General features: G+C 49.6%; 1 protein-coding gene across 1 annotated transcript in view; it reads right to left on the bottom strand.

Annotated features, from left to right (window-relative positions):
- Positions 1-25,883, bottom strand: part of Arhgef10 (Rho guanine nucleotide exchange factor 10) — a 91,460-nt gene that overhangs the window by 20,290 nt on the left and 45,287 nt on the right. Inside the window, 11 exon segments of the mRNA XM_052751763.1 lie at positions 1,684-1,841; positions 2,424-2,650; positions 4,027-4,113; positions 4,917-5,038; positions 6,564-6,664; positions 6,808-6,935; positions 7,430-7,545; positions 18,545-18,717; positions 20,244-20,389; positions 22,000-22,170; positions 25,332-25,424. Coding sequence (XP_052607723.1) covers positions 1,684-1,841; positions 2,424-2,650; positions 4,027-4,113; positions 4,917-5,038; positions 6,564-6,664; positions 6,808-6,935; positions 7,430-7,545; positions 18,545-18,717; positions 20,244-20,389; positions 22,000-22,170; positions 25,332-25,424 — 1,522 coding nt within the window.

The raw sequence follows: 25,883 nt of genomic DNA, 5'->3' as shown, positions 1-25,883 counted from the left end.
TCGTGAACAGGGAGCATAAGACAATATAATGGCAATCAGAAAATTCGGCACAAGAGAAAAAAAACATTATCCAAAGACCCCTGTGCATTGTGCATGTGCCTTCTCTAAGAAGGGTAAGCAAAGAAAATAAACTGTTACCTCTAAAAACAGGCGGAATAGAAAAGGGACTATCAGCTTTTTAATGGCTGGGGACATGGCTCAGTGGCCAAGTGTTTGCTTTACGAGCAAGCACAAGGCTCAGTTCAGACTCTAGTACATTAAAGATAACAAAGTAAGACAAAGTATAATGGAAGTATGTTATAAGTAAGTCACTATGTAAGTTTTAATAGTATAATGTTAATCTAACTGAGACAAACTGCACTAAGAATTATTTAAAAGTTCACATACACTCATAGTAATGGAAAAATGAACATCACCTTCTGAAATCAACTTCGAAGACCTGTTGCATTTCCCTAAAATCACCTCCCTTCTGACTTTCAAATAATCAATATTGCCACATTGCGTGGGTCTCCACCAGAGGGGTCTGGAGAACACAAGGTGCAGAGTTGGACAGCAAGGCCCAGCAGCAGAGGACATCAGTCCAGAGCTCCCCAGACAGTGTTCATCCTTGACAGTGCTCGGCAGGGTGGTAAGGAACTCACCAGCCATGTTGAAAGCTCATTAACCAATATTCAGAAAGCAAACATTGGCAGGCGTACAGGGCAGCATCGGGGCAGGAAATCCCACACCATAGTTTGGAGGTGGTGGCTCTGAGACTCCTCAGGTAATGCACAGGGTTGAGTCAGAAGGCTTTGGACACTTATCATGCATAGGGTTGGAGGCCAGCTCTCGGGGAGCTGTGCGGCCAGGTGTGCAAGGCTATGGGGGTAGGCCTGGGCATGTGGTCAGCCTCGAGGCTTCAGTTTAGCATGTCTGTATTATGTGCCTGCATGCGGGGCTAGGGAGAAAGCCTGGCCACTAGCCGTGCAGCAGCGAGGACAATCCCTGGAAAAGCATGCCTACAAAGCAGCAGCTGATGCTCACGAGAAAAGCTAAGGACAGCCACGGTACCACGCCCACAACACGGCAAGTTCCCAAAGTCTGAAGAACAGTGTGAGGCTGCTGTACCCTCTGCCAGGAGAATCACAGAGGGACCAGAAAGCCAGGGAGGCAGGAGGGTCTCCAGAGAAGAGCACGTGACCTAGATAGTCCTCTTTCCATCTTCATGAGTCCATCAGGATGGCTAGTTAAAATACTACCAAGCTGTAGGACTGGAGGCTGAGGGGCACACACAGGGGCTGAGCGCTTCTGAGGTGGTAAGGATCGGGCTCAGTGTGTGAGACTCTGTGAGGGCAGATACAGCAGTGCCATAGGGAAGGATCACAGACAGAGAAGCCAACCCTGGATGGCGATCAACCCCCGTCTCCATGGGAAAGTGGGTTTGAGTGATGGAGGAAGCCTCAGGAGAGCAGCGAGAGTCTAGGGTGTCCAAGAGCACTAGGGTGGGCCTTCAAGGCTGGTCTGCACGGTGGAGCAGGAAGAAGCCCCTGGCAGCCAACGTTAGAAAAAAACGTCCCATGTGCCCATCAGTGTCTTTTTGGGAAGGAGCAAGTCACACGGGTTTGGAAGCAGGGGTGACAAGCACCATGGGAGGAGGTGAGACGGACGCCTAGTCCAGGGTCAGGGCTGAGTGTGGGTCGTTACCTGGAGCCTTGGTGTAGCTGGCCACTGACCCATTGACCAGGCCCGCGTACAGGCCTTGCGGGGAGCAGGCCAGGCTCATGACCGTGGACTTGTCGGGGGTGTAGAAGTGCTGAAGCCTCACTTTCTTGCAGCCCTGACTGCTTTTGTAGATGGAAATGCTGCAAAAGGAAAACGCATGAACAGGCCCACGTGCGCCCCGTGAGAAGACCTGGCACCAGTCGGCGTCGGAGAACGACACGCGTCCTCTTTATGCCTCTCCCCCGCGGCCTGCCTCCCCGCTCTTAACACACACGTGGCTACGTTAAAAAAAAAAAAAAAAAAAAAAAAAAAAACCAACACCTGCAGCCATTCAGATTTCATTCTTAGAGCTTAAAGAGAAATTCTGGGTTAAAGTTTCTTTTCTTCCTATAGATTTTGGAATGCTAGCTTATTTGCCATTAAACAGTGTCAATGTTCCACATGATTATACTATAAAATACTGCTGATTCATTCCACAACTGAAGTAGTAGTATATTTCTAAGAAGAATTAACAAAAACAAATCACTCAGGAGGCAAGCAGAGCTTTCCCCTGTATCTCTTGCCATACTAATTGCCATGGGTGTGGCTGACTGGTAAATTTAGAGTACAGTAACCTGGAACCCCCAACCCCCTTGCATCTTCTATTAGGCTCATACTGTTTCACGTGGGAGCTGACGTGTCTTGCACTGAGGACAATCCCTAAAACAGTGGATATTCTCTACCTTCCTTCTTCTGTGCCCAGGCAGATAGTGGGCACATGGGACGCTCTCGAGGCTGTGGCCTCTGGGTCCACGGCTTCACCGGACTCTTGGGGCTTCGACTCCTCTGCGGGAATGTATACCATACACAGGATGCGTGACTCCACGTTGAAGCATTCAATGACTTTGGGGTTGGAACTTTGAAAGGAGACGATGGCGACCTGACCCATCTGATCGCTACAGCTTCCGATCTGAGATAGGTTGTGGGAGGGAGGAAGAATAAGAATAGGCATACTTAGGCATACTTCTGGAATTGCTAAATTTTCTGATCAGGCATGATTCTGGATATGCAGAAACCTGACCTGTGAAGGTATCGATTTTTATGTGTGAATCATACTCAGAAAAAGTGAATGAAGTAAAAGGATACCTAACAGCCCATTTCTCTTTTCAACATGTTTCATTTGGCTTTTAAATTTTTCAATAACATGAATACAACTTTATTTTCAAAGGGTAAACGTATACACATTGAACACCAGACACTCATCCCTTACACAACTGTAAGGGCCTAGTCACACACTCATTTTGTAAAGTACTGAAGAGCAAATTAGTGGCAGTGTTAAGTAAGCTGGGGCAAAGGTGTGACAGAGCTCAGCCTCAGTGAAAACAAGCCTTTCAGGAGGCGACAGCCGAAAAGAACACAGCCCAAAGCAGGCCATCCCAGAGAGCACACTGCGTGCCGCCAAGCAGATCCGGGATTTCTGCAACAAGTACCATGAACGTCTATAATCCTCCCCACAGTTAACAGTCTAGAGGGAGCCTGGCCCCTGCTGACAGACAGCCCGCTGGTTCCCAGTACAGTGGATCCTCTCTCTTCCCTCCAGCCTGGAGCATGTTGTCACACCTCCCTGCCTCTCCTGCATGTGTTCCATGTTACAAGTAAGCAACCCCCTCTGACCCTGTTGGAAGGAGGCCAAATCATCGAGTCCCTGGTAGAGAGAGAGAGAGACAGAGAGATAGAGAAAGAGAGACAGAGACAGAGAGAGAAAGAAATATTATGCATCAGCAGTTACAAATCTGCTCAGTAGGAAATCACTACCCAGAAGGAGTTTAGCATCTCTGCTGGTCCCTAGGTGCTGAAACACCAGCTAGCCATGCTCCTCCATTCTGAGCACACTGGCTGCAACAGAGACGTCAACTTAGAGCGTTGTATACTGAGAGGGGAAGGGGAGAGGCAGGAAGGAGGCCAGGGACCCAGGCCCAGGGAAGTTCCTGGGCTACTGCTATTGAGTACTACTGACAGCCTAGACTTCGTGCAGAACAAATTCATTTTAACTAAGACAGCAGTGTGAAAAGCCAGCAATGTTTTGGAAGAGGAGGAAAGTCAACGTGGAGAAACACTAGAGTGGAGGACCTGCTAAAGTTATCCTCACAGCATTTAAGTTCTTAGTCTTGGGTCCTTACTCAACTGTAAAAGTCTTAGATGAAAAAGAATAAAAGCCAACATTTTAATTCCTAAGTCTACACCTCAGAGGAAGGGTGCTGTTTGGAAACCTAACCTGGTGCTCTCTGGTGAACTCCCCTGACAGTTCTCTGTCAACCTGCCCTAAAGACAAGCAAAGAGCCTTACCCACAGGAAGCCACGTGCCGAGGAGGGCGAAGCTGGCTGGCTTTCGTTGCTTAGGTAAGGCTCAGGGTTATAAGCTGCGCATTCGATCTACAAAGGAACACAACGCTGTGGGTTCAACATGTTTTCCATCGTCGGCTGAAGCGCGGGCCTGAGCCCTTGCACACTACAGCCCACTGTGTGAGCCTCACAAGTGTATTCCGCAGGCGTGAATTCCCAAGGAGGTTTGGTCTTTCGTGTTGTTGTCTTTAGAACCCCTCAACCATGCCAAAAGCCAGCTGGGCACGCCAAATCGGCCAGGAGGACTAAGCCAGGAGCAGGACACCTGATGGTGTGTCCACCGGCCTTCCTGACACACATGCTGTGTGGGTTTGCAGGGCAGGAGTTCCGAGGCTTCTAAAAGCGTGCCTCACCTGAGGCATGGACGAGGCCATCCCCATCAAGTGGGTCAGAGTCCAGGAATAAGAGAGAGATAACAGTGGCACGTTATTTCTTAAAGAAAGGCATAGTACCTTGTCAATGGCACTGGGCCTCGGGGCCTGAGATGATATGTGGGTGTCCACAAGACACTCGGGGCACTTTAGCGGAGGAGCACACCACATCAGCAGATAAAGGCTTTAGAGCCCCGGCCCTCGACAGAAAGGGACTGTTGATCACGCTGGAGCACCACAGAAGAGGCAGGTGCCGGAGCACAGTGGGCACGTGATCTACAATAACCCTAGCCGGCGGCAGGCCACACAGGCAGCGGCTGAGCCTCACCGGTGGGTGGGCTCCCAGCAACGGCATCTCCGATACCGGTAATACATTTCCTCTCCAGTCGTCGTAACGGGGTCCTACACCAGTGTTCCCCAGGTAAATCCTCTGCAAAAGCGGGTATCGCCCGGGGCCCTCACCTTGAACTCTGGCTGCCTGGCCACCATCACAGGCATGTGTCCCACCAGGAGAGGGTGCGTCTCCTTCTTGGCTAGGTTGCCATCGTCGTCCACACAGAACCATCCCATGTGGTTCTCCTCCTCTGTGGGCACATTCAGAGAGAGCAGAGCTGAGCTGCTGGGGTGAACGTGAGTGCCTCCTCGTGTCCCAACAGCTGTACCCAACGCTCCAAGGTGCGTGAGCAAAGAACGATTTTGTCTTGGGAAGCAACACTGCCTTTCCCTAACTGGAGGTTGCGGGGAGAGGTGAACTCTCACCGCGGCAGCCTAATCTGCACCGAGTCATGGGGCCTCACACTCGGATCCGCTCCTGAACAGAATGCATCAGTATCCCGGGCTGGGTCCACCCGACTGGCCTGGATCCTTCAAGCAGCTGAGCTGGTCAGACTCAGTGAAAAATTCTTAAACATGAAGACATAATTTGCTCCTAAAGATAGCGGCCATCTTAGCTTTGAGTAAAGACAGAAGGGTGCTTACTGCCATGTTACTTCACAAGGGATCATCCCCTGGATTGTGGAGACACAACCCAGTGAATCACCCAGGAGGGGACAAAGAGCTACTTCCCTGTCCTCAGCTCGGTCAGGGAGGCTCCCTTTCACAATAAAAGTCTTTTTTTTTTTTTCTTTTCACTAACCATTGCTTTCTAAGGGGCCAGCAACAGCCTACCTCTGTTTCATGCTTAGGTGACAGTTCAGACCTTCTGCACTTAGGAGAGGATTTCACAAATGGGTGCACACACCTCCCCACATACAGGTAGGTAATCAATCACATACGCAGACATCCACACCTATGCACACACCTCCCCACATACAGGTAGGTAATCAATCTCATACACAGACATCCACACCTATCCGCACACCAGCACTTACTTCCATGTCACATATACGCCTACCCAGCAAGCTGAGTAAGAAATCCGTGTATATAAATTCTATACAAACGATACACAGATGGATCTGCTGCCTGCCCTTCCTCCCTCTTATCTTTCAGTCTGTATACCCATCTACCTACCATCAATCTCCATCTGTCTACCTAATTACCTACTGTCTATCAATCAATCTCTCTCTCATATACCCTCTACCGACCCATCATCCATCTACTTACTACCTACTATCTATCAACTTGCCAACCTCCTTATCATTTACCATCTACCAACCTTATCATCTATGCATCGATCTCCCTACCTACCCACATAGGCTAACTAGAAGAACCCGAAAACAGTTCTAAAAGACGCTTCTAGCCACGGTAAAACCATGGGACTTATTTTTAGAGCTGTCACAGGAGGGTTAGCGCAGAGGCTGACATGGTTTGTGTGCTTCCTGCTGCTTGAAAGCTGACACACGCCAGGATTTCAGGCTCTGAACCAGGGGCCCGCCCTTATGCTCAATAGACATAATATACAAGAATGTCTTATCACAACAGAAGCAATTGGAATGTTCTTGTTTAACTTAATTTTTTCAATTAAAGCTATGCTTCCAAGCCACAGAAGTTCTCTCTCCACCTTGGTTTTACCCTCCCAGGTGTATGCATCATCATATGACCTCTCTGATGACTCTGAAACACCTATTTCTTAACGGAGCATGCCCAGTTAGCGTAAACCCTGTGTCTTACCAAGTGCCAGCTTGGCCATCTGCAGGCTGCTGACCCAGGACTCCTTGATGGCAGGGGTAAACGTATTGAACACAGCAGTAAAGAACGTGGGCCGCCCTGACCTGCCAGAGAAGAGAAGCGTTTCCTTTACAGACCGCACTCTAGCATGTACAATGACTGTGCACAGTCCGCCATGTGATGCAATCACCAAGCCGGAAAGCACGTATGACAGAGAACGATTCAACTTTTGTTTTGAATCACTGACTTGTCTTGCTTCCCCGGGAGCTGTAACTGAATCCTGCAGCGGTCAGCGGCTCTGATTTCCTCTTCTTTCTTTAGGATCAGTCGTTGTAAGCCTGATGTCCAATCGTGGGCTACCGCCTGGTTTAAATTCTACAAAGGAGACGCACAACATGTTTGTTAGGTTTTATTGCATTTTGCCTTGTCCGTGTGACAAGGTCTCACTCTACCCTAGGATGACCTAGAACTCACTAGGTAGTCCAGGCTGGTATTAAACTCATGGCAATCCTCCTGTTTCATCCTGCCAAGGGGGGTGTTTACAAGCATGAGCCAGCACACTTTGCTTACACACACTTTTAGGAGAAGGAAAAAAAGCAAAGTTCTAACATGATGAAGACCCCCAGGGAGACTCAGTCATATTCATGTCCAATTACAAAGCGAATCTGTTGGGGTTGATCATGCAGAGATATAACTGTGGCATAAGTACTACAGCATGAAGGAAAGCTATGCTGCCCCAAACAATAGAAAGCAGCACTGGACCTAGTCCTTAGAGACATCCAAGCGCTCAGTTCTGGAGAACTGAGACACAAACCCGCGCTCACAGATCTGCAAGCCACAGCAGCATCCCATCCAGGAGGCCGCGTTACCTGATAACTCCCACGGAGGTTTCCTATTAGCTGTGAGATCTGGCCAACAACGTTCAGGTCATACAGTAGGTTCTGCAAATCCTGGTACAACTGCCCTGGCCCCATGTAAACTTTGTCTGAAAATGTGAAGGAAAGACAAGAATCACTTCCTGCTTGGGAGGCACCAAAACAAATTTTAGTTTTTTGTTTTTTTTTTCAATCTGAGGAGGATCTAGAATTAAAAAAAAAAATAGCTTCAAGCATTTGGGAGTTATTCCTTTGCTAACTGCTATTTTGAAATAATTTTACATGTATAGAATGATGCCTTTCATCTGCCTTCCAGGAGGTATCTTTCCTCACAGAACTGTATATTGTGATGCTCAGGATGACACAGAACTCACTGTCCTGTCATATCCAAACACCACCAGCTTTTGGCCATTGTTCTCATTCTGGTCCAGCCCAGGTCCCTGAACTCCTCGAGTGTTCTAGCCTTCACCTGCCCACAGACCTCTCAGTCTGTCTTTGACAAATTTGACTCTTTTGACACTCGCGTCTGTACCCAGCTACTACAGTGTACTGGACAGAAGACATCGCTGAATTATCTTATAAAATGTCTCACAATTTGAGCAACATTTTGTGTGAGAGAGACAGACAGACAGACAGACGGACAAGGGAATTTCATGTATTTCAGATTTTCTTCAAACTCCTAAGTAGCTGAGGCTGACCTTGAACTCGTGGTCCTCTTGCCTTTACGTCAGGATTGCGAAGATTGTAACATGCACCTCCATGCTATATTATACAGTTCTGGGTATCAAACTCAAGGCTTCATGCATGCTAGGAAAGCAACTCTGTCAATGGAGCTGTCCCCCAGGTCCCCTCATTTTAAATGTAATCATTATTAGTAAGAAATACCCAGATACAAAATTTAATCAGAATCAAACTTCTAATATCTGAGGTATCCAACACCATAGAGTTCTCTAAGGATTTACCCGAAGTTAAAACATTTAGAAAGGACCAAAAAGTGGCTCTCTCCATAAACTTGAGTCAGGAGGTGATGAGCACCCTGCTGTCTGTGTGTCCACAGTCAGTTCTTACCAGCCAACCCCCAAACAGCCAGGCCAGCTCCACTACTTACAGAAGGCTTGGGGGGCACAGGAGGGAGATTTGCAAATACTGTATCTCTAGACCCCAGAGTTAAGTGAGTGTTGAGAACAGACCCTCAGCCTCCTTGGGTTCCAAGCTGACTTGGAAACTACCCAAGGTCACACAGAGGTAAGAGGGATCTGCACTCAGAACTACACTCCAAACCCATGCTGCAAACCAGCATGGTGTCCTCCTGTCCCTTTCTCACCCTCCATATCACATAATCATCACATCAAACTTCTCAGGGCCAGCCAGGGAAAGAGCCGATTCAGAGCCAGATTCATTGGGGCTGAACAGAGCATCAGGGCCTTGGTGTTCGGGTCTCAGCAAATCGGCTGCCTGGCCACAGCCCTGCCTCGAGGGTCCCAGGCTTAGCAGAGCCCAGCTGGGTTTCAGGGTCTGGTTTGCTGCTAACACCTTCAGCTTAGTGATTCTGATCACTGAAGTCCGCAAGTTCAGTCTGCACTCTGTCCTGAGAATCACACAGCTTGTCCCATCCTTCATTCTGTCTAATATGTCACTGTGTCAAAGCTTCCCATGATAAAGGCTTCATAAATATGTGTGTCTCAAATACACACTGTCTCCCTAAGGACAAAGCACTCTATCTGTGTCAAAGACACCACCAGAATATAGACCTGATTTTATCACCTTTCATGCATTCTTGAATTAGGTGCCTCTCAAGAATCTTGAAGTTCAACCACACGAGGAATAAACTGTGGCAATGTGTTATTATGAAAGTATCTCTTGCATTCTGAGAGACTGGAACTTCCTAGACCTCACAGACCTCATAGCTTAGTTAATAATACATCTTGAGGTTACTTAAGACTCAACATGGATATGTGCTGTGTACTCAGCCTGTTTGTTTAATGTGCTTTTAAGAGGACAAGGTAACTGTCCTTACTTGCCTTGTGTTTCCCATGTGATCAACTTTTACAACCCAAGTTAATACATAGCTTTAATCTTAAGATATCTACTCTTCCATGTCCCTGACCCAGAGGGCAATGTGTGTGCGTACGTGTGTTATGGTAATAAATGCTGGAAACAGCAAATAGGTTGAAAGCAACCTTATGCAATAAATTCCACCACAAAGGCTGGAAGCGGCACACAGATAATTATCTGATAGCATTTGTTTGTTTGTTATCTAGGTCAGTAGGGTTCATGTGCAATAGGCAAAGCTTCATCCCTTGTAAAACACTGTTAAGGATGTCTGTAAACTGCCCCTCGTTCCTTTCCATGGGATGCTTTCTGCGCTGTTCAATAAAAAACAAGAGCAAGAGTCTTTTGTGAGGGGCACAGAGACAGGAACAGACAAGACAGCCTTCAGGCAGGCACAGACTCAGACTCATATAACAGACAAATTCTACACAGACCAGAGACAGAAGACAAGGAGAGAAACAGAAAACTCAAACGTGGGATCTCTCTTGATTAAACCACTCCAGGGGCAAGGACCTTGGTTTCCTTCCTTCATGAAACACTGATGAATTCTAGTGACTCTGAATTCATCACTAATGCATTCAATCGATGAAGTAAATGTGCTAGGTGTATCTATGCACACACACCTATTCACCTACGATCCACACACTGACTATATATATATTTACATTATGCTTACAAGTCAAAATATTTTTATCTGGCAACTCATCTGTTACATTCACGGTATAAACTTTTGAGAATAAACTGTGAACCCAGGCTTGTAGTGATACTATAAATACCATAAATGCCATAAATTAACTTTCTTGATCAGCATCTACATTACATTAGCTTTACAATTATTAATAAACGTTGAGTTTGATTTTTGGTAGGCAGCTCTAAGGATTTCAGGGTACATTTTAGATGCCCACCACACTCTTCAGTTAGCCCACAGGCCAGGAACAGCTCCACGGCTCACAAAACAACAACTATCACCTGTGGAACTCCCTCACACGCCCCCCCAGAGTCATACCCCCTCCTTGGCCCTGTTCTCTATCACTATATACCTTTGTCTAACCATAACCCATATTTAGTTTTAGCCCCAAAACTAGTATAGTTTTATTTATACTGGTGTTCAGTTGATGAGCCCTTACAGGAGAAACTCCTTGGTTTGGAGGACAAGTGTCCACACCTGTCACAGTTACACCCTGGGCCGTCATGCCAGGACAAACGCCAGAGAGCAGAAGTCTGCACTAAGAAGGCAGGTCTGCACCAGGCTGCCAAGGGCCTCTGCTCCAGCCTCGGCACTTCCCATCTCTGGGAACAAGGTGATAAACTAGAACGGATACCAACTCTCCGGCAAGTGTTTCTAAGCTGAGCATGTCGAGAACATGCCATTTGTGATTGGAGGTGAATGAAACCATTTCTCCCTCCTACTCACACGTGAATGAGCCCCATGTTTAAACAGAGGATACTTTTCTACTTAATCCAGCCTTTCTTGGATCCCTTCAAGCCCGAAGCCATATCTAGGCTCTTCCTCAAGTCTCCATTCCCTTCAAGGAAGAGAAGTGATGGGTGGTCAGGGCAGAGGCCTGAGTGTTGGAGCCCATTTGGGTTTCCTGGTGGCTTTGCCCAGCAGGTCTGCTAAAAGAGGATGATTGGACCATGGGCCTGAGTACCAGGTGTTTGGAAGGGTCTACACTTGGCTGTAACTTGCAAGGGGGAGGTCTTTGCCCCTCCCCTTGGCACTGTGATAAAAAGCCCTTTGGAATAAAGTTCAGGGCTGGTGGGTTTTGACCCAGGCCCTCCCGAGGCTATCCTGTGTTTCTGTCTCTCCTCTCATCATCTACGTGTCTCTTTCTAGCTAATAGTTCTCATTTCTCCCTACTCAAGAGTATCCTGGTCGTAAAAGTGGCGGCTGGTCTGTCACACCTGAGCAGAGAGACCCCGGGAGGAGGGGAGACGTGGATAGGAAACAGAGGGATCTGAGGTAAGGCTGCTCACTTTACCTCACAGACACCTGGAGACCCTCGGAGGAGGAGAAGAAACATGGAGACACAGCCAACCGTGTCCTACCCACTCAGGGAAGAGACAATGGGTCTGCACTGTGGCTCCAGCTTACACAGCAAGAGCTTTACCTACTGAGCCATCTCCTCGGCTTAAAAAAAACAACTTTTTAAAAGAAAAAAGAAAAGAAAAACTGTGTGTGTGCGCACACACCCACATGCACCATCACTGATGTGAATCTGGGGCAGGAAGGGAGGCGACTTTCTTCTAGGTGAATTAAAGACCTTTATATTGAGACAACAAGGGTGTGTCCGCCTCCGCCCTGCACAGGAAAATGTACCAAGTGGCACCTGAGCATGAGCGGCAGACACTGGGGACACAGAAGAAGAACAGGAAGCCACTATGGAAGATCCCAATGCCGGGCAGCAAGCCAGAGCACCTCTGCTCACGGCAAAAACTACCAGCTGCACAGACCTCGGATGGAGCACAGCGGCTCTCAAATGCTGCTGCCCCGCAGGAAAGAACTTCTTGTTTTCCAGCCCGGACTCCATCACGTAAAAATACACAACCGGAAAATGGGTCAGCGCTGGCTTCCAGCTACCTGGTGACAGATTCTGAGTATTTTAGATGTTATGGGTCGATTCTCTATTGTGGTCGGCACACAATAGCTCCACATCTTTCCCTGGCTTTCTCACGGGCCCTGCCCTTCCCCCCCCACTCCCTGTTTCTATGGAAATCCTTAGAACTAGTTAGAAAATTCAGGGTGTAAGCGGAGTGGAATCTTATGTGGAACAAGGAAGGGGCTGTGTGGCTAAGTCACCAGCAAGGACGTCTACAATGACCTGGGTGGGAGTACGGACGCAAACATGACCCCTCGGCGAGTCTGGAAGCTGAAATCTCTCTGATGCTGGCGGAGGGATGTCAGGGGCAGAGGGTTCCCAGGCCCAGACAAGGCTGTTCTACCGGGGGTGGGCTGTAAAGTGGAGGATGCAGGGAGCAGGTGTGACGGGAAGCAGTCAGCCGTGAGTCACCACAGGCTCCCACGTGCTGTCCCTGGGAGCTGCCACCCATCTCATCTCCAGGCAAACATTTTTTCCCCAGAACTCCACCTGACTTTCCCAGGGCTCCAGAGAATCAGCAGGAATTGGGAGGAATTGCTATCCTCAGGCATAGCAACCAACTCCAGTCTGTGTCCCTATCCTCCCCTTCCCACGGGGCCACTTCCCCGGGGTCAGGCTTCTCAAACCTAACTGCTCTTGAGAGCAAACACCGGGGTTCAGAGTCGGCTTCTGTGTGCACTGAGAGGGGGGTACTGTAGGTTACTGTAGTTACTGTAGACGTCCCTGCTGGTGACTTAGCCACACAGGCCTGAGAGGGGGTTACTGTAGGTTACTGTAGGTTACTGTACACGTCCTTGCTGGTAACTTAGCCACACAGTCCCTTCCTTGTCTGTCACAGAAGATTCCATTCAGCTTACACCCTGAATTTTCTGACTAGACCAACCTCCCGCATGTGAATAACTAGCTTTTCCAGAACTATTTGACAAGGGGATTTTACACATGACCCCAAAAGCACAGATAACAAAAACAGAAGAATAGGCATTATATGAAACTGAGAAGTTTCTTTTCTTTTTAAATTTTTTTTATTATTAAGAGATTTTCTGTTCATTTTACATACCAACCACAGATTCCCCTCTCCTCCCTCCTCCCGTCCCCCAGCCTTCTTTCCAACCCACCCCCCATTCCTACCTCCTCCAAGGCAAGGTCTCCCATGGGGAGCTGCAGAGACTGGCACATTCAATTGAGGCAGGTCCAGGCCCCTCCTCCCTGCACCAAGGCTGTGCAAAGTGTCCCACCATAGGCACTAGGCTCCAAAAAGCCGGCTCATGCACCAGCGACGGGTCCTGATCCCACTACCTGGGGCCCCCTAAACCGTTCAAGCTAAACAACTGTCTCGCCTATCCAGAGGGCCTAGTCTAGTACCACAGGGGCTCCAAACGGAGAAGTTTCTACACAGCAAAAAGAGCAACCAACTGATAGAAGACAAAAGATGCCGCAGACTAATCATGTGACAAGGACTAACATCTAGACCATCTGTAACAAAAATCCAATTAATCCAATTAGAAATGGGCCAATAATCTGAATAGACATTCCTAAAAAATAAGATGCACAAACAGCCAATGAGTCCACAAAGAAGAATTCCACATCACTAATCACCGCAGAAAGGCAAACCAGATTACACGTCACCTTACACCAGTGAAAATGGCTATCATCAAAAAATAAGTAACAAATAGAGGTGAGAAGGTGGAGAACAGGGAATTACTGGCGGCACCGACAGGAGTGTAGATTATTAGTACAGCCTGCACAGAGAACAGCACGGAGGCTCCCCAGAAAGGCCCAGGCAAACCTACCATATGCTCTAACTACCCTACCCTGAGTATCTATCCAAGGGAAATCAAGTCAGCATGTCACACAGACCGGTGCTGGCTTCGGCACTTCCCAAAAGTGCCAAGACACAGAAGCAGCCGAGGTGCCCATCAGCAGACAGAACGGGCAAGGAGTGGCGCACACACAATGGAAATTGCATCCGACGACACAGAGTATGGAGCCCCGTCATTTGTAGCAAAACGGATGGAACTGGAGCACATTGTGCTAAATGGCTTAAGACGGACACAGAAAGATAAACACCATGGGAGGAAGGCAAGCAGAGGGTCCAAATACAGACTAGTTACTTCAGAGGCTAGGGGCGGGAGACTGAAGAGGGACTGAAGACTCAAATATTAAGTTCTACACAGTACAGTGTGACTACAGTTTACAACAACCCATGGATAACGGGAAGAAAGATGACAAGAAGCCCCAAACACAGAGCAGTGACTAGGAGATGGTAGCATTAAGTACTCAGAGACTCAGCCAGGATGTATGTCAGTCCTGAACTGTCACACTGGGTCCCACAAACATTTATAATTACAATGTGTTAACCAAAAGTTGAATGACAATTTTCAAGGAGACGGAAATACTGAGGATCTTGTTCAATTATTATATTTTGAAGTCAGATGTCAAGTTATCATATTATCTGACATAAGTATGTTAATATAGTAACATTTCATAATAAGCAGCACCAGGGGATGTGTTCTTACTTGGGCGAGGAGGACCAGAGTCAGGTGAGGTCATAGATACCGAGCCCCCGGGTTCCCTGTGGACCATATGCTAGATAAACCAGTATAAACTAACCACCTAGGACCTGCTTCTGTTGTAGTATCAACAGTGTGCAGAGGGCAGGTTAGTGTGCAGCAGCATCCCAACAGACCGTTCATAATCTGTCTTCCCAATAATGAGCCACAGCCTGAAAAGTCAGCAAAACCTTTTAAACTGCCCCAGAAAAGGACACACTTTGCAAAGTAATTTCAGGGGAATCTCAACACTTAACCCAACCCATGGGTTCCTGGAGGAGCCCAGTTCACTGGTTCCCAAGCCTCTCTCTATGTGCAGTTTATCATGGAAACTCAATGAGACTAACACTCGTGCCCTGCCCGCAACGGGAGCCTGTTTTCTGGGTGCCTGGAGCTGTGCAGGGGCAGCTCCTTGCTGCTTCTGCTGGCACAGCCTCACCCTTTCCCAGCACTGGTTGCTAGGCAGTGACACCCACACTCTGCCTCCAACACACAACAACAGACTCAGCTCCCCAAACTGAATGTTACAGTCATTCAAACAGCACAAAAGTCCTGTGATTTCAATGAGAATGAGAACGTCTACCTAGCTCCTCCGAGTGCCCCAAGACAGCAAGCCCGAGGGGAGGGAAAAGAGCACACAGAGCCCAGACTCTGAAGGAAGTAGGAGAGCAAGACTCAGGGACACCTCCATCCTGAGACCAGCTCAGCCTGGTGCTGGCGTGACTGACTGGCAGGCTGGAGGGCAGCTCATTTGATCCTATGGACAGGCTGACCCTGCTATGAGACGAATCTGGATAAACCCAGTTCAGCCCTTTCCCAGTATCTAGTGTTAGTTAGATAGGCCAGCAAGCATGCTGTCTGCTACAGCAAGAGCAGACTTTCTCCCTCTCCTCCCCTCCCCTCCCCTCCCCTCCCCTCCCCTCCCCTCCCTCCCTCCCTCCCTCTCTCTCTCTCTCTGTGTTTATGAGACAGGGTTTCTCTGTGTAGCTCTGGTTGTCCTGGAACTCTATAGACCAGGCTGGGCCCAACTCACAGAGCTCCACCTGCCTCTGCCCCCAGAATGCTGAGATCAAAGGCGTGTGCCACCACTGCCTGGCAGCAAACCTCTCAAATGCAGGAGAACACTCCATCACTGAGGCCTGCATGCACACAAGACAACTTGAAGGAGAGTGGACTCTCTCTTCCGCCGTGGAAGCAGCAGAGGTCAAACTCAGGTCAGTCAGGCTCTGACCAGCGTTACATCCGAAATGCCTAGAGAGAAGAAAAGTAAACCGGTACCTGCTGATGGTGATGACTGGCTAACCAACTTGGTTGCACGATGCATGTCACTTTACACATGTGTACCAGAGCATTACATGGAACATTTTAGACATACGTGGCCTACAATTAAACCTCAGCAAGTGGGCGAGTACAGTCTGGGAAGCACAGCACTCATGTTGCCCTTTGAGATTTCGTCCTCACTGCTATGCGTACCACTCAGATGAAGACGCACTGAGTCCCAAGCAGCAAGAGGATAACTTGGGCCTTTTCCAGTCCTATGTTCCTAAGACTGAAGCCGCAGCTCAGGGGCAGTCTCCCACGGACCCCAGGGCTGGCTGGACTTCCACAGCTGCCCCAGAACCATGGCTCCTTCAGGAGTACCCAGGCCAGTAGAGCTGAGGGCACCCGTGCCAGGGTCAGTCAGGGTGCCCACCTCCATCTGCATGAGCCCCATGTCTTCCCGGCAGCTAGTTTTAAAGGCACTGTTTCTGAGAACACAGTCTCCCTTTTATCTGCCAAAGCCTTTATTCCTGCTTCTATTACGGGATGCGTCATCACACAGTGCAGCCTCTGTGTGTCGGGACAGCCTGGCCGGTGCCAGGTTCGCTCGTGGCTCACAGGACTCGGTGTATGGCTCGTCGCGGGCTTCTAATAAATAAACGCGAAGAACAATGCTTCATTAAACCGCAACGCCCACTGGAAATGGCAGTGCTCTTTAATTTGTCCTACGGATGCCTTCTACATGGCATGCTGTAAAGCTGGGGGTAAGGAACGGCAAACCAAGGGAGAAATGAACAGATGAAGTCACCCACCCACTAAGTTACCACCTCAAAGGGCATGGTATTCCACCATCAATATCAGCAGCAGCAAGATGAGACACGCTGTGCCAAGACGTGGGTCCATCCACAGTGAGCAGACAGCAAATCTCTACAAGACAGCACAACCGTCTCCCTGTCGGAGAGGGTGTAAAAGGACGCCCCAAGAAACGGCTTTTACTCAGTGCTGTCTTAACGACACAAAACCAACACGTGCCTGCGAAGGGCAATCTGCATGTCTCCAAGGACTCTCCAAATTCCTCTTAACAAGACAGAACGGCAGCGATCCTGAGCTCGGAATGAGGACAGCTCCCCTCTCCTGTGGAGCAGCTCCCCTTAGCTGTTCCACACTCAGCGTCCTACCCCACACCTCATCCTCAGGCAGTGGGCAAGCTCAGCTCCGAGCTGGCTCCTCTTCCCTTCAGTTTCCCGTTTAGCTCCTGTCATAGCCTTCACGGTGAAGTGGGAGAGAGAAGGCGGGCGCTCCGGGATGCGTCAGCACTGCACAGTAGTTGGTACGGAGAGGTCACTGCAACACACAGGCCTCCAATAAAAGGAATCCCTTTCTGGTTCTTCCGTCCACAGGAGCTGGTCAAATCATCCTGCTTTATACTTTCTCTTAATGTTTCTTACTGATTCAAACCCCATTCTGCATTTGCTTCGTACAAGTCATCAATAGAAAGATGATAGGAAAATGTAAGTCTGTGTGTCCACAGATGATCAGAATTATCAATAGCCGTCTGGACACTGAGGAGCAATCTCAGCTACTAACACACTTTAACACTGACAGCAATATTAAACACAGTCATCTGTTCAGAGATACACCACCACTTGCAATCGACACTCCTGCATAATCTAAGGGAATTCTCGAGACCACTTAGAAAGATATATTCAATTCCAATGAACCGTGACAATTTGGAAAATCATTCTCTTCCTGCACCCCCTCCCCCTCCATTCTTCCCTTCCCTCCTCACACTGCTCATCTGTCTGTAATCCATCATGGTGCTCTAGGATACTCTTGGGTATTTCAAGTCTAGTGGAGAGTCTAGGTAAATGCTGCTTTAAGTGGGGGGTACAACTTACAGTCAGCATTCAAGAGTCTACTAACTGATACTATGTTCAGAGAACTAGCCTCCGAGGCAGATGACCACACTGTTAACATTCTGGGAATTAGAAAAGACGAGAGGATTAGGCCAGACATTCATTGCTCCATCCTCTCCTAAATGCTCATGCCCATCCAGAAAGGCTGAGTTTCAATGCCTGCCTTCATGCTTCTGGATGTGTCAAAAACAAATTAATCTGAAAGGTTAATGCTTATTAAGGTTTATGGACAGTTTCCCATTCACTGCGGTTTAATTGGTCCAGAGGCTGGGGTCAACCACTGCATTAAATCTAGCTAGTCTTTAGTTAGGATTAAAACGGAAGAGGAGGAGAAGGCAATGATTCCTGCTCTCAGATCAAAAGCTCCAGTCCAAACCATGACTGGTACTAGCAATCCCAACTACTGTGCAGTGCCGAGCCATTCCCAAAGCACCGCCATCCCTCCCACTTCACTGTGAAGGCCACGTGCACGAGCTCCCCATGGGGAACTGAAGAAACGAGGAGCCAGCCAGCACAGAGCAGAGCCTGCCCAAGGTCTTCTGACACCTTGTAGCCAATGCAATGCAGAGACAGAGCTCCATCATGTCAGACAGACAGATAGACAGACCGACCAAGGCAGCAGACTGATGTCCCAACAGATGTACCACCCCGGCTCCAGGGGGGAAATGAGGGCCAGGCTCAGAGCTCATGTTGCCCACAGCTCCCTGGAAAGTGGACAGCACCGTCACTTACGTGGCTTCACATTGGCCACCACGGCCAGGCTTTCAGGCGCGTGTGCGGCATGGTGCCTGTGCTCCCCGGCGCCAGAACTACCGCTGTACTCGATCACATCCACGTGTCCTAGAGGGACACTCCACTTGAGCAGGTACCTCTGGCTCATCACAGCATGGCTTTCGTGTGAGGTCCTAGAACAAACAGAAGGCTGTTACTTTACGGGTGACCACGGGGCCAAGTTCCTATGCCTCCCATCCCTCACGTATCCCTGAGCAACAGTTTAACTGCCAAGGCACTCAGGATCCCCCTGCAAACAGCAGTCACTGGCTCCAGCTAAGGCCTCCAGCTAAGGCCTTCAGCAGGATGGGCAAACAAAATCCTCTCCACAATCTCACTCAGAACCTGAGAACTCACAGCAACCATGTCTGAGGAGTCGGGACAAAGTGTCCCAAGTGTGCAGAGATGTTCTCTGATAGCTCCATCCGGGTTGCCTCCAGCTTCCCCTTTACCCTTAAACGGCTACATTATAATCAATTAATAAAATTAAGTCACATCCCATACTCCATGACTGAGGCATTTGTTGGGCATACAGAAGTGAAACAAAAACCTATGTATTCTCTTCTTCCTACCATAACATGGAACACAAACACAGAGAAACACAAACAACCATGACCAAACAGCAGCCGAGCCCACAGCTCATGCGATTACGCACAGGCACAGTGATGGCCATGTTGCTGAGGGTGCTCCAGACGGCTTCTGCATGGCCAGCCTGACCCTCATGGTCAGTGCCCTTCATTAGCAAGTGGGGTGACTCTGGCTCTCAAGTGTCACCCACATATCCTCTCTACCGGAACTCTGCGGTAGTGGGAGGAGGGCGGCCACCTACTCACAAGGGTGATGGTGGACAATAAAGTGTCATGTGATGGTGGTGCGCGGTTGCGCGGTTCCCAGCCTGCTCTCCAGGAAGGACAGCCCAGATGCGGTGCCACGCACCTTCACGGTGCAGGCACTCCTGGCTAGACCACGGTGCATTACCAAAGGCTCACCGACGGCTCCTGCGAGGCTGGCAGAAGCCTCTCACCCGCTACCGGAGCTGGCTCCACATCAACCCGCGAGGATCCTACCCTCCCAGACTCCCTCAGCTTCCCCACAGTAGCTTTGTGCTGGGGGAACCGTCCTGATGCCCAACTGAGCGACCGAACTCACGGGGACTAAGTGGGGATAGACCAAATGGAAACACGCTGGAAAACACCCATCCGAAGTATACTTAGAGTCAGCTAAATGACAGTGAAGAGCCACAGGGGACAAGGGAGGTCAGGGGGCGCAATGCAGGGCCAGCTCCAGCACCAGCCTACCTGAGTTCACCTGGACGCACCTGATTTCCACCAGCAGACCCACTGACCCTCAACAACTCAGTCCCAGATTGGTCTGTGTATAACGCTCTGGATTCCACCCTCAGCAAGGCATAATAATAAAATTAATGCTAACACTACTACTACTACTACTACTGATGATGATGATGATGGTGATGATGATGATGATGATGATGATGATGGTACAAAAAGCTTGCAATGAGTTTCCTTTCGTTAAGGTACTGAATTTGGCCACAGCTCAGTGCAGTTCAGGTGAGGGATTGAACGCAGCCTCTCTCTCGTTCTCCGATGGACACGGCCTGTCACTCTAAGGCCGACGACCCGTGACCTGGGCTTGTTCTTACCGTGAGCTGGCAGTGGCACACATGAGCACGTCATTCAGCATGAAGAGCCGGCGCTCTTTGGTCTTGATGATCTCTCCCCTGTCGTTGTAAACCGTTTCGATCACGTCATCGGAGCGAATGAGGTACCGGTTTCCACTGCTGAGGAGCTGCGTGTTCAAAAGGACACCAACACAGTCACTACCTCTGGGTTCACGCAAAGGAGAAGGGGAGGGGGACTCCCAAAATACACAACCTCATAGTGTCCATGCTTTAGGACTCAGTCTCTGTAAGAAGGGCCCATAGCTCCTGCTCTCTCCTCACAGGGAAGCGACCGGGCTCAGTGTGTGACTTTAAACCACATGTCTTATCGACATCAGCACTGGGGGTGAAAGGTGAGTCTGTATCTAGACCTGATTTGCTGATGTTGTTTTACCGCCATCAGTGATTGAACACAGGACGTCCACGCAACCCGCCAAGTGTTCCACCACTGAGCAACATCCCCCAGGGGCTGTATCCGGTTTCCTATCGTCTGCCACTTGTAGTGGGTAGCCATTCCAGCTTTGGTCTGGAAGTTCCAACCCCCCATTGAGGCTTGGGTAACTATCACGCCTACAAGGCGGGGCTGAGGGAGGGCCCTGAAGACCCGAGATTGGAATGCGCCGCTCTCTTCCTTCTTGGACCGTGGACGCTAGAGGTAGACCGAGGAGATCACAGAACCTGCAACCTACCTATCCCTTCATTTGTAAGTTACGCCATTAAATAAACCTCCCTTTTAACTACGTGGAGTGGCCTTAATAATTTCACCAATAGCCACTCTGTGTGTCACTGAACCAGAGACATCAGTTCCTGTAAGGATGCTCTACACAGATCAGTGCCATGGGATGTCACTTTGTGCTCATAACAGGAAACAGCACCTTTGGCCCACCTCTGAGCCTAGCCTACTACCTGACTGCCTAGCTCTCAGAAACCGGCTAGAAGCCAATGTCATCACGGGGCCTTTCGTGGCCTGTGCACGGGATCAAGGTCAGGTGCTTCCAGGCTGCAGTCCATATGCCTTCCTATCCAGTACACTCTCACACCAAGCACCACGGAGATGCTCAACTTGAAATGATACAAACTATATCAAGAGCATAGCCGACTGTAATTCTCCATCCAAAAACTTTCAGTCATTGAGAAATCGGAGAACTGCCTCTCAAAATGCACAGCCATAACTCCTCAGCAGGAAGCCACCTGGATGTCATCGTCAAGCAGGACATCTCCCCCACCGAGGAGAAAATGAATGTGGCATTAATAACAATGAATAACACCATACAAATGAGCACGGCTCCTGCATGTAGACTGACTCCTTCCCACAGACAGGGCCTTAAACAAACATGTGAAAGCCTATGAAGGTCAATGGTGTTCTGCAAGAAATCCTTCTGTACAGAGGAAGTCCAAACAGCCCAGCCAAGGAGGGCATATTTTTGGGGTACAGACAGCTCAGCAGCACTGGTGAATACAAACAGCTATCTGTAACAAAATACGGGATTTTGAAACTAAAGCTAAGAGTTGTTGTTCTTAACCTTTTGGGGGTTCTTGGATCCAAATGAGGAGCTACCAAGTCTATGATCCCCTTTCCTGAGAAAACAAGTGGGCAGAGGTCAAGGTTTTACATGCAATCCCAGGCATTCCTGGCCCTACCCACCACAGCCCGCTGAGCAGAGGGAGTTACCCTAGTAGTTAATAGACTGTAACCCTGGCTCGTTAGCATGAAAGGGCCGAGAAAACCCTCTCCGACCTTGTTCAGGTATCTTTCATTTATGGCTTTTGCTATCTGTTTGACTTCACAGCGCTGGTCAGCATCTCTCTTCCTCTCGTTCAGCTTCTCTGCCAGGGTCTCGAGCTCCGTCAGTGCCATCTGAAGGGGCAGCCTGTCGGGGTGTCCTTTGGCCGTGTTCTTCAGCATGTCCTGTGAGCAGGAGGCGGGGCGTGGGTGGTCGGCAGAGACGCCCCCCCCCACCACAGTTAGCAGACCACTCAGTCTGGCAGCTGGAGTGACATGGGCTGCCAGCCACCTCTGGAGGAGAGTCCGGGCTCAGAGAGGGCTAAGAGTCATCTCAACACTTGGCTGAATATCCAGTCAGCTCTCTGTGTAAAAACGAAACTACTGATGAAAAACTATATAGTGTGGGCCCGACAGAGGAACACACCACCATCTCAGAAAGCCAACAGTGGCCAGGACAGAGCAGTCAGCCTGCATTTTTCTACTGGAGTCAAGCAAATGCACCTACTCCCTGAGTTCCCGAGCAGTGTTAAATGCGCTACTGTGGCACCGACTACACTCACAAGGTCAATTCACCCAGCGGGGCTGTGTGCCCTGTCTCTCCACTCCCAACAAAGGCCCTGAACTTGAGGAAGAAGACAAGCTGCATGGTACCACCCAGGCATGCCTCACCCCCCACTCTGCTCCTCACACCCCACGTCTTTTGCAGGTTGAGGCCACGGCACTGTATCCACCTCATCCACAGGGAGTTTTCCCAACAGCATGTACTTAGGCTGAGTCTCCATGCCCCACTTGGTAATTCCCACAATATTTCAAGCGTTTCCATTATCATCTTATTATGGAGAGCTTGATGCCTCTATTGCAATTGTTCTGGGGTACCGTAACCCACACCACTCAAAGACTGTGGACTTCATCTATAAACGTGTGTGTTCTATTGACCTGCTGACCGGCCACTCCCTGAACCTCCTTTTTCTCCTTGGGCCTCCTAACACCAGAGACACAACAGCACTGAAGTAGGTCAATCAACAATCCTACAGTGACCTCTGGAGAGTCTCCAACTTCTCACTCCAAAGCAAAAGCTAGAAGTGGGGCCAGGTGTGGTGACACATGCCATCCCAGCAGGCCAGAGGCCTGGGCAGGGGGGGGGTCAAGGGTTCAAGGCTGAGATGAACAGTGAGTTCGAGGCCAGCCTGAGTGTTCTCTCACCTGGTACGCCGCTGTAACTGAGAGATCGCTAAGCCTCTTGGGGGAAACTCAATGTTCTCCTTCAGTAAAGACACAACCGTCTTGATGCTGATACAGGAAGAAAAATCAAACTAACCAGCTATGGCATTCCTCAAGCCAGCTAAGAGAAGAGACCCCCACTTCTCCACTCTCGGGGAGGCCGAGATTCCGGCTGACACTGGACAAGATAAGCCTGGAGTTGGCAAAGGCTGGATCAAGAGGTGTAAGCACAGAACATCCCTGGAACGCGACAGGAAGGTGAAGCAGCAGGTGCTGACCGAGAAGACTCGGCAAGGGTGCCACAAGATCTAGCTCAGGTAACTGCTGGACGGACGGGCTAACCAATGAACTTCCAGCGAAGGCCAAGCCTCCTGCTAACAAACAAGACATCCCTTCAGAATCGTCCCACTAGAGAGGAGCAGCCAGTACCTGGCTCAGAGCCACAAAGGTCAGGATGACTCTTTTGGAGAGCAGAGTGGACATGTGGGGAGCTGAGATGGAAGATGATGGAAGATGATGCTCACTCAACCATCTGAAGGCCCTGGACCTTCTCATCATACCGGGCCTACTCTGCTTGGGCTCTGAAAATGGAGGACAAATCCGAGCGACAGCCCAGTTCACAGCGTCTCTTACTCTGTGCTCTAAGCTCACCACTGAGAACAGCGACATAGAGAAAAGGACGTCTCTGAAAATAGTACCGATGCGTGACAAAGCACGGTGCAGCGAATGTAGAGAAAAATCACTGGGGATGAGCCGGGGGAGGAGCCTGAAGGAGGGCCTCAATTACTGAACCCTTACCAAGGGCCAGAGAAGCTGGGTCCTGAGAAGGAAGCTCCAGCAAGTGCTGTGAGCAGCAAAAAGCAGTGACAAGGACTTACACATACACGGGAGAGGGCTGACTCCAGTTCCAGGAGGTTCTGGGTGGCTAAAGCTCTGTGCAACAAACACATGTTGTAAAGAGGAGCAGGAGCCGGTCGGTGATGGCACATGCCTTTATTTAATCCCAGTACTCAGGAGGCAGAGGCAGGCGGATCTCTGTGAGTTCAAGGCCAACCTGGGCTACAGAGTGAGATCCGGGAAAGGCACAAAGCTACACAGAGAAACCCTGTCTTGAAAAACAAAACAAACAGAAAAAAAAGAGGAGCAGGAACTACCTGACTTTCACATGGGGCTGACGCTCCCCCGCTGCTACAAACAGGGCTCAGGGATGTTTCCTGGAGGGTCTAACAGGCATGACAAACACCCCTACTCAGAACTGAGCAGGGCTCTGTATCATGTAGCGCCCATCTTTGTGTAAGTTACCACAGAAATCACACTGGTGCCTTTTTCTGCATAAGTACTGCATGCTAACCGATTGCTCCCCTGGAGCCAATGGCAGCCTTTTCTGAACGAACATTCTCGCGGCCTTTCGCACAGCTCCTAGGCAGCCCTTTAACCAGCCCTTCATAGTGGCTGCTTATGATTCCTTAGTGTTCAACATCTATTATTCTGGTCCATTAACTCCCCCACTTTGGCCAACTCTGCTGTGGAAAGACGTGGACATCGCCTGTACCTCTGATGACCAACTCCCCCCCTAAACATTCTGTCTTTTTAACAGGGAAAGATCTCGGCACAAACAGCCCAAAGGCTCCAGTTTTCATGACCAATAAATAGGTCCTTACTCTGCATATAAATTACATGACATTCTGTCAACAACAACAACAACAACAAAAAACACCAAAACCAAAAACAAACAAACAAACAAACAAAAAACCTCACCAAAAAACAAACGATTTACAGGTCTGGGGATGGCTCAGGAGCCAAGAGCACTGGCCGCTTTTGCAGAAGACCCTCTTTGGTTCCCAGAATCTACATGGCAGCCCACAACCATCCTTCAGCCCAGTTCCAGTGCCCTCTTTTGGTCTCCACAGCAGCTACCTATGTGGCCGCTGGCGACTGTGCCCCGCTGTCCCCTGTGACAGCAACAGATTAGTGACCAACTCCTCCAGGGGCAGCCCACCTACTTGTAGCTGCAAAGGAGGTCTGCAATTGTTGAGAGGGGGGAGTCTTGGGGTCCTACCCACTCCTGGACCTGGTCTTTCACCAGAGTGGCAAGCACATGCCCTCCGTAGGCCCGGGCTTACCTGCAGTAGGAGGATGAACTGTGGGAACCTCTGGATGGGCCGCATCATAAGGCTGTGGAGTGTGACTCGGTCTGGACTGGAGTCCTGGCTCAGCTACGGGGAAGAAGGACAGGCTCAGTGCAAACAGTGGGTCAGCCCAGCTGTGTCCTTGCTGCATACAGAGTGAGGATGATGGGCAGGCCGCTCAATGAGAGACTTTCTGGAACATGTGGCAAACACTTCCTACCCCAACCCCTGGGAGGACTCACGGCAGATGCTGGCCTGAGGAGGGGCCATACCTGGCTATTTCAGGCCCTAATACATTTCCCAGTATTCTTAGGGTTCCATATTGGCCCAGTCTGTTCCAGGAGAGGTGTGGCCCCTTCTGCTGCTTCAGAGAGAAAGATACTCCCAGCACTTCTCAGTCACCTTGACCAGCATCTCTGAGCACCCAGGGAGACATCAGTACTGGACCACCTGAGGCCCTGGGTGGCCCTGGCCCCGGGGCCACCCCTGGGACATCTCCTTATAATAACCCCACATAGTGAGGTCAATGCACAGTAAACAGCAAGG

The sequence above is a fragment of the Peromyscus californicus genome, unplaced genomic scaffold (genome assembly GCF_007827085.1).
Source record: "Peromyscus californicus insignis strain IS unplaced genomic scaffold, ASM782708v3 Scaffold_23__1_contigs__length_62951481, whole genome shotgun sequence".
NCBI classification, from domain to species: domain Eukaryota; kingdom Metazoa; phylum Chordata; class Mammalia; order Rodentia; family Cricetidae; genus Peromyscus; species Peromyscus californicus.
This window is presented reverse-complemented; position numbering and strand designations above follow the sequence as displayed.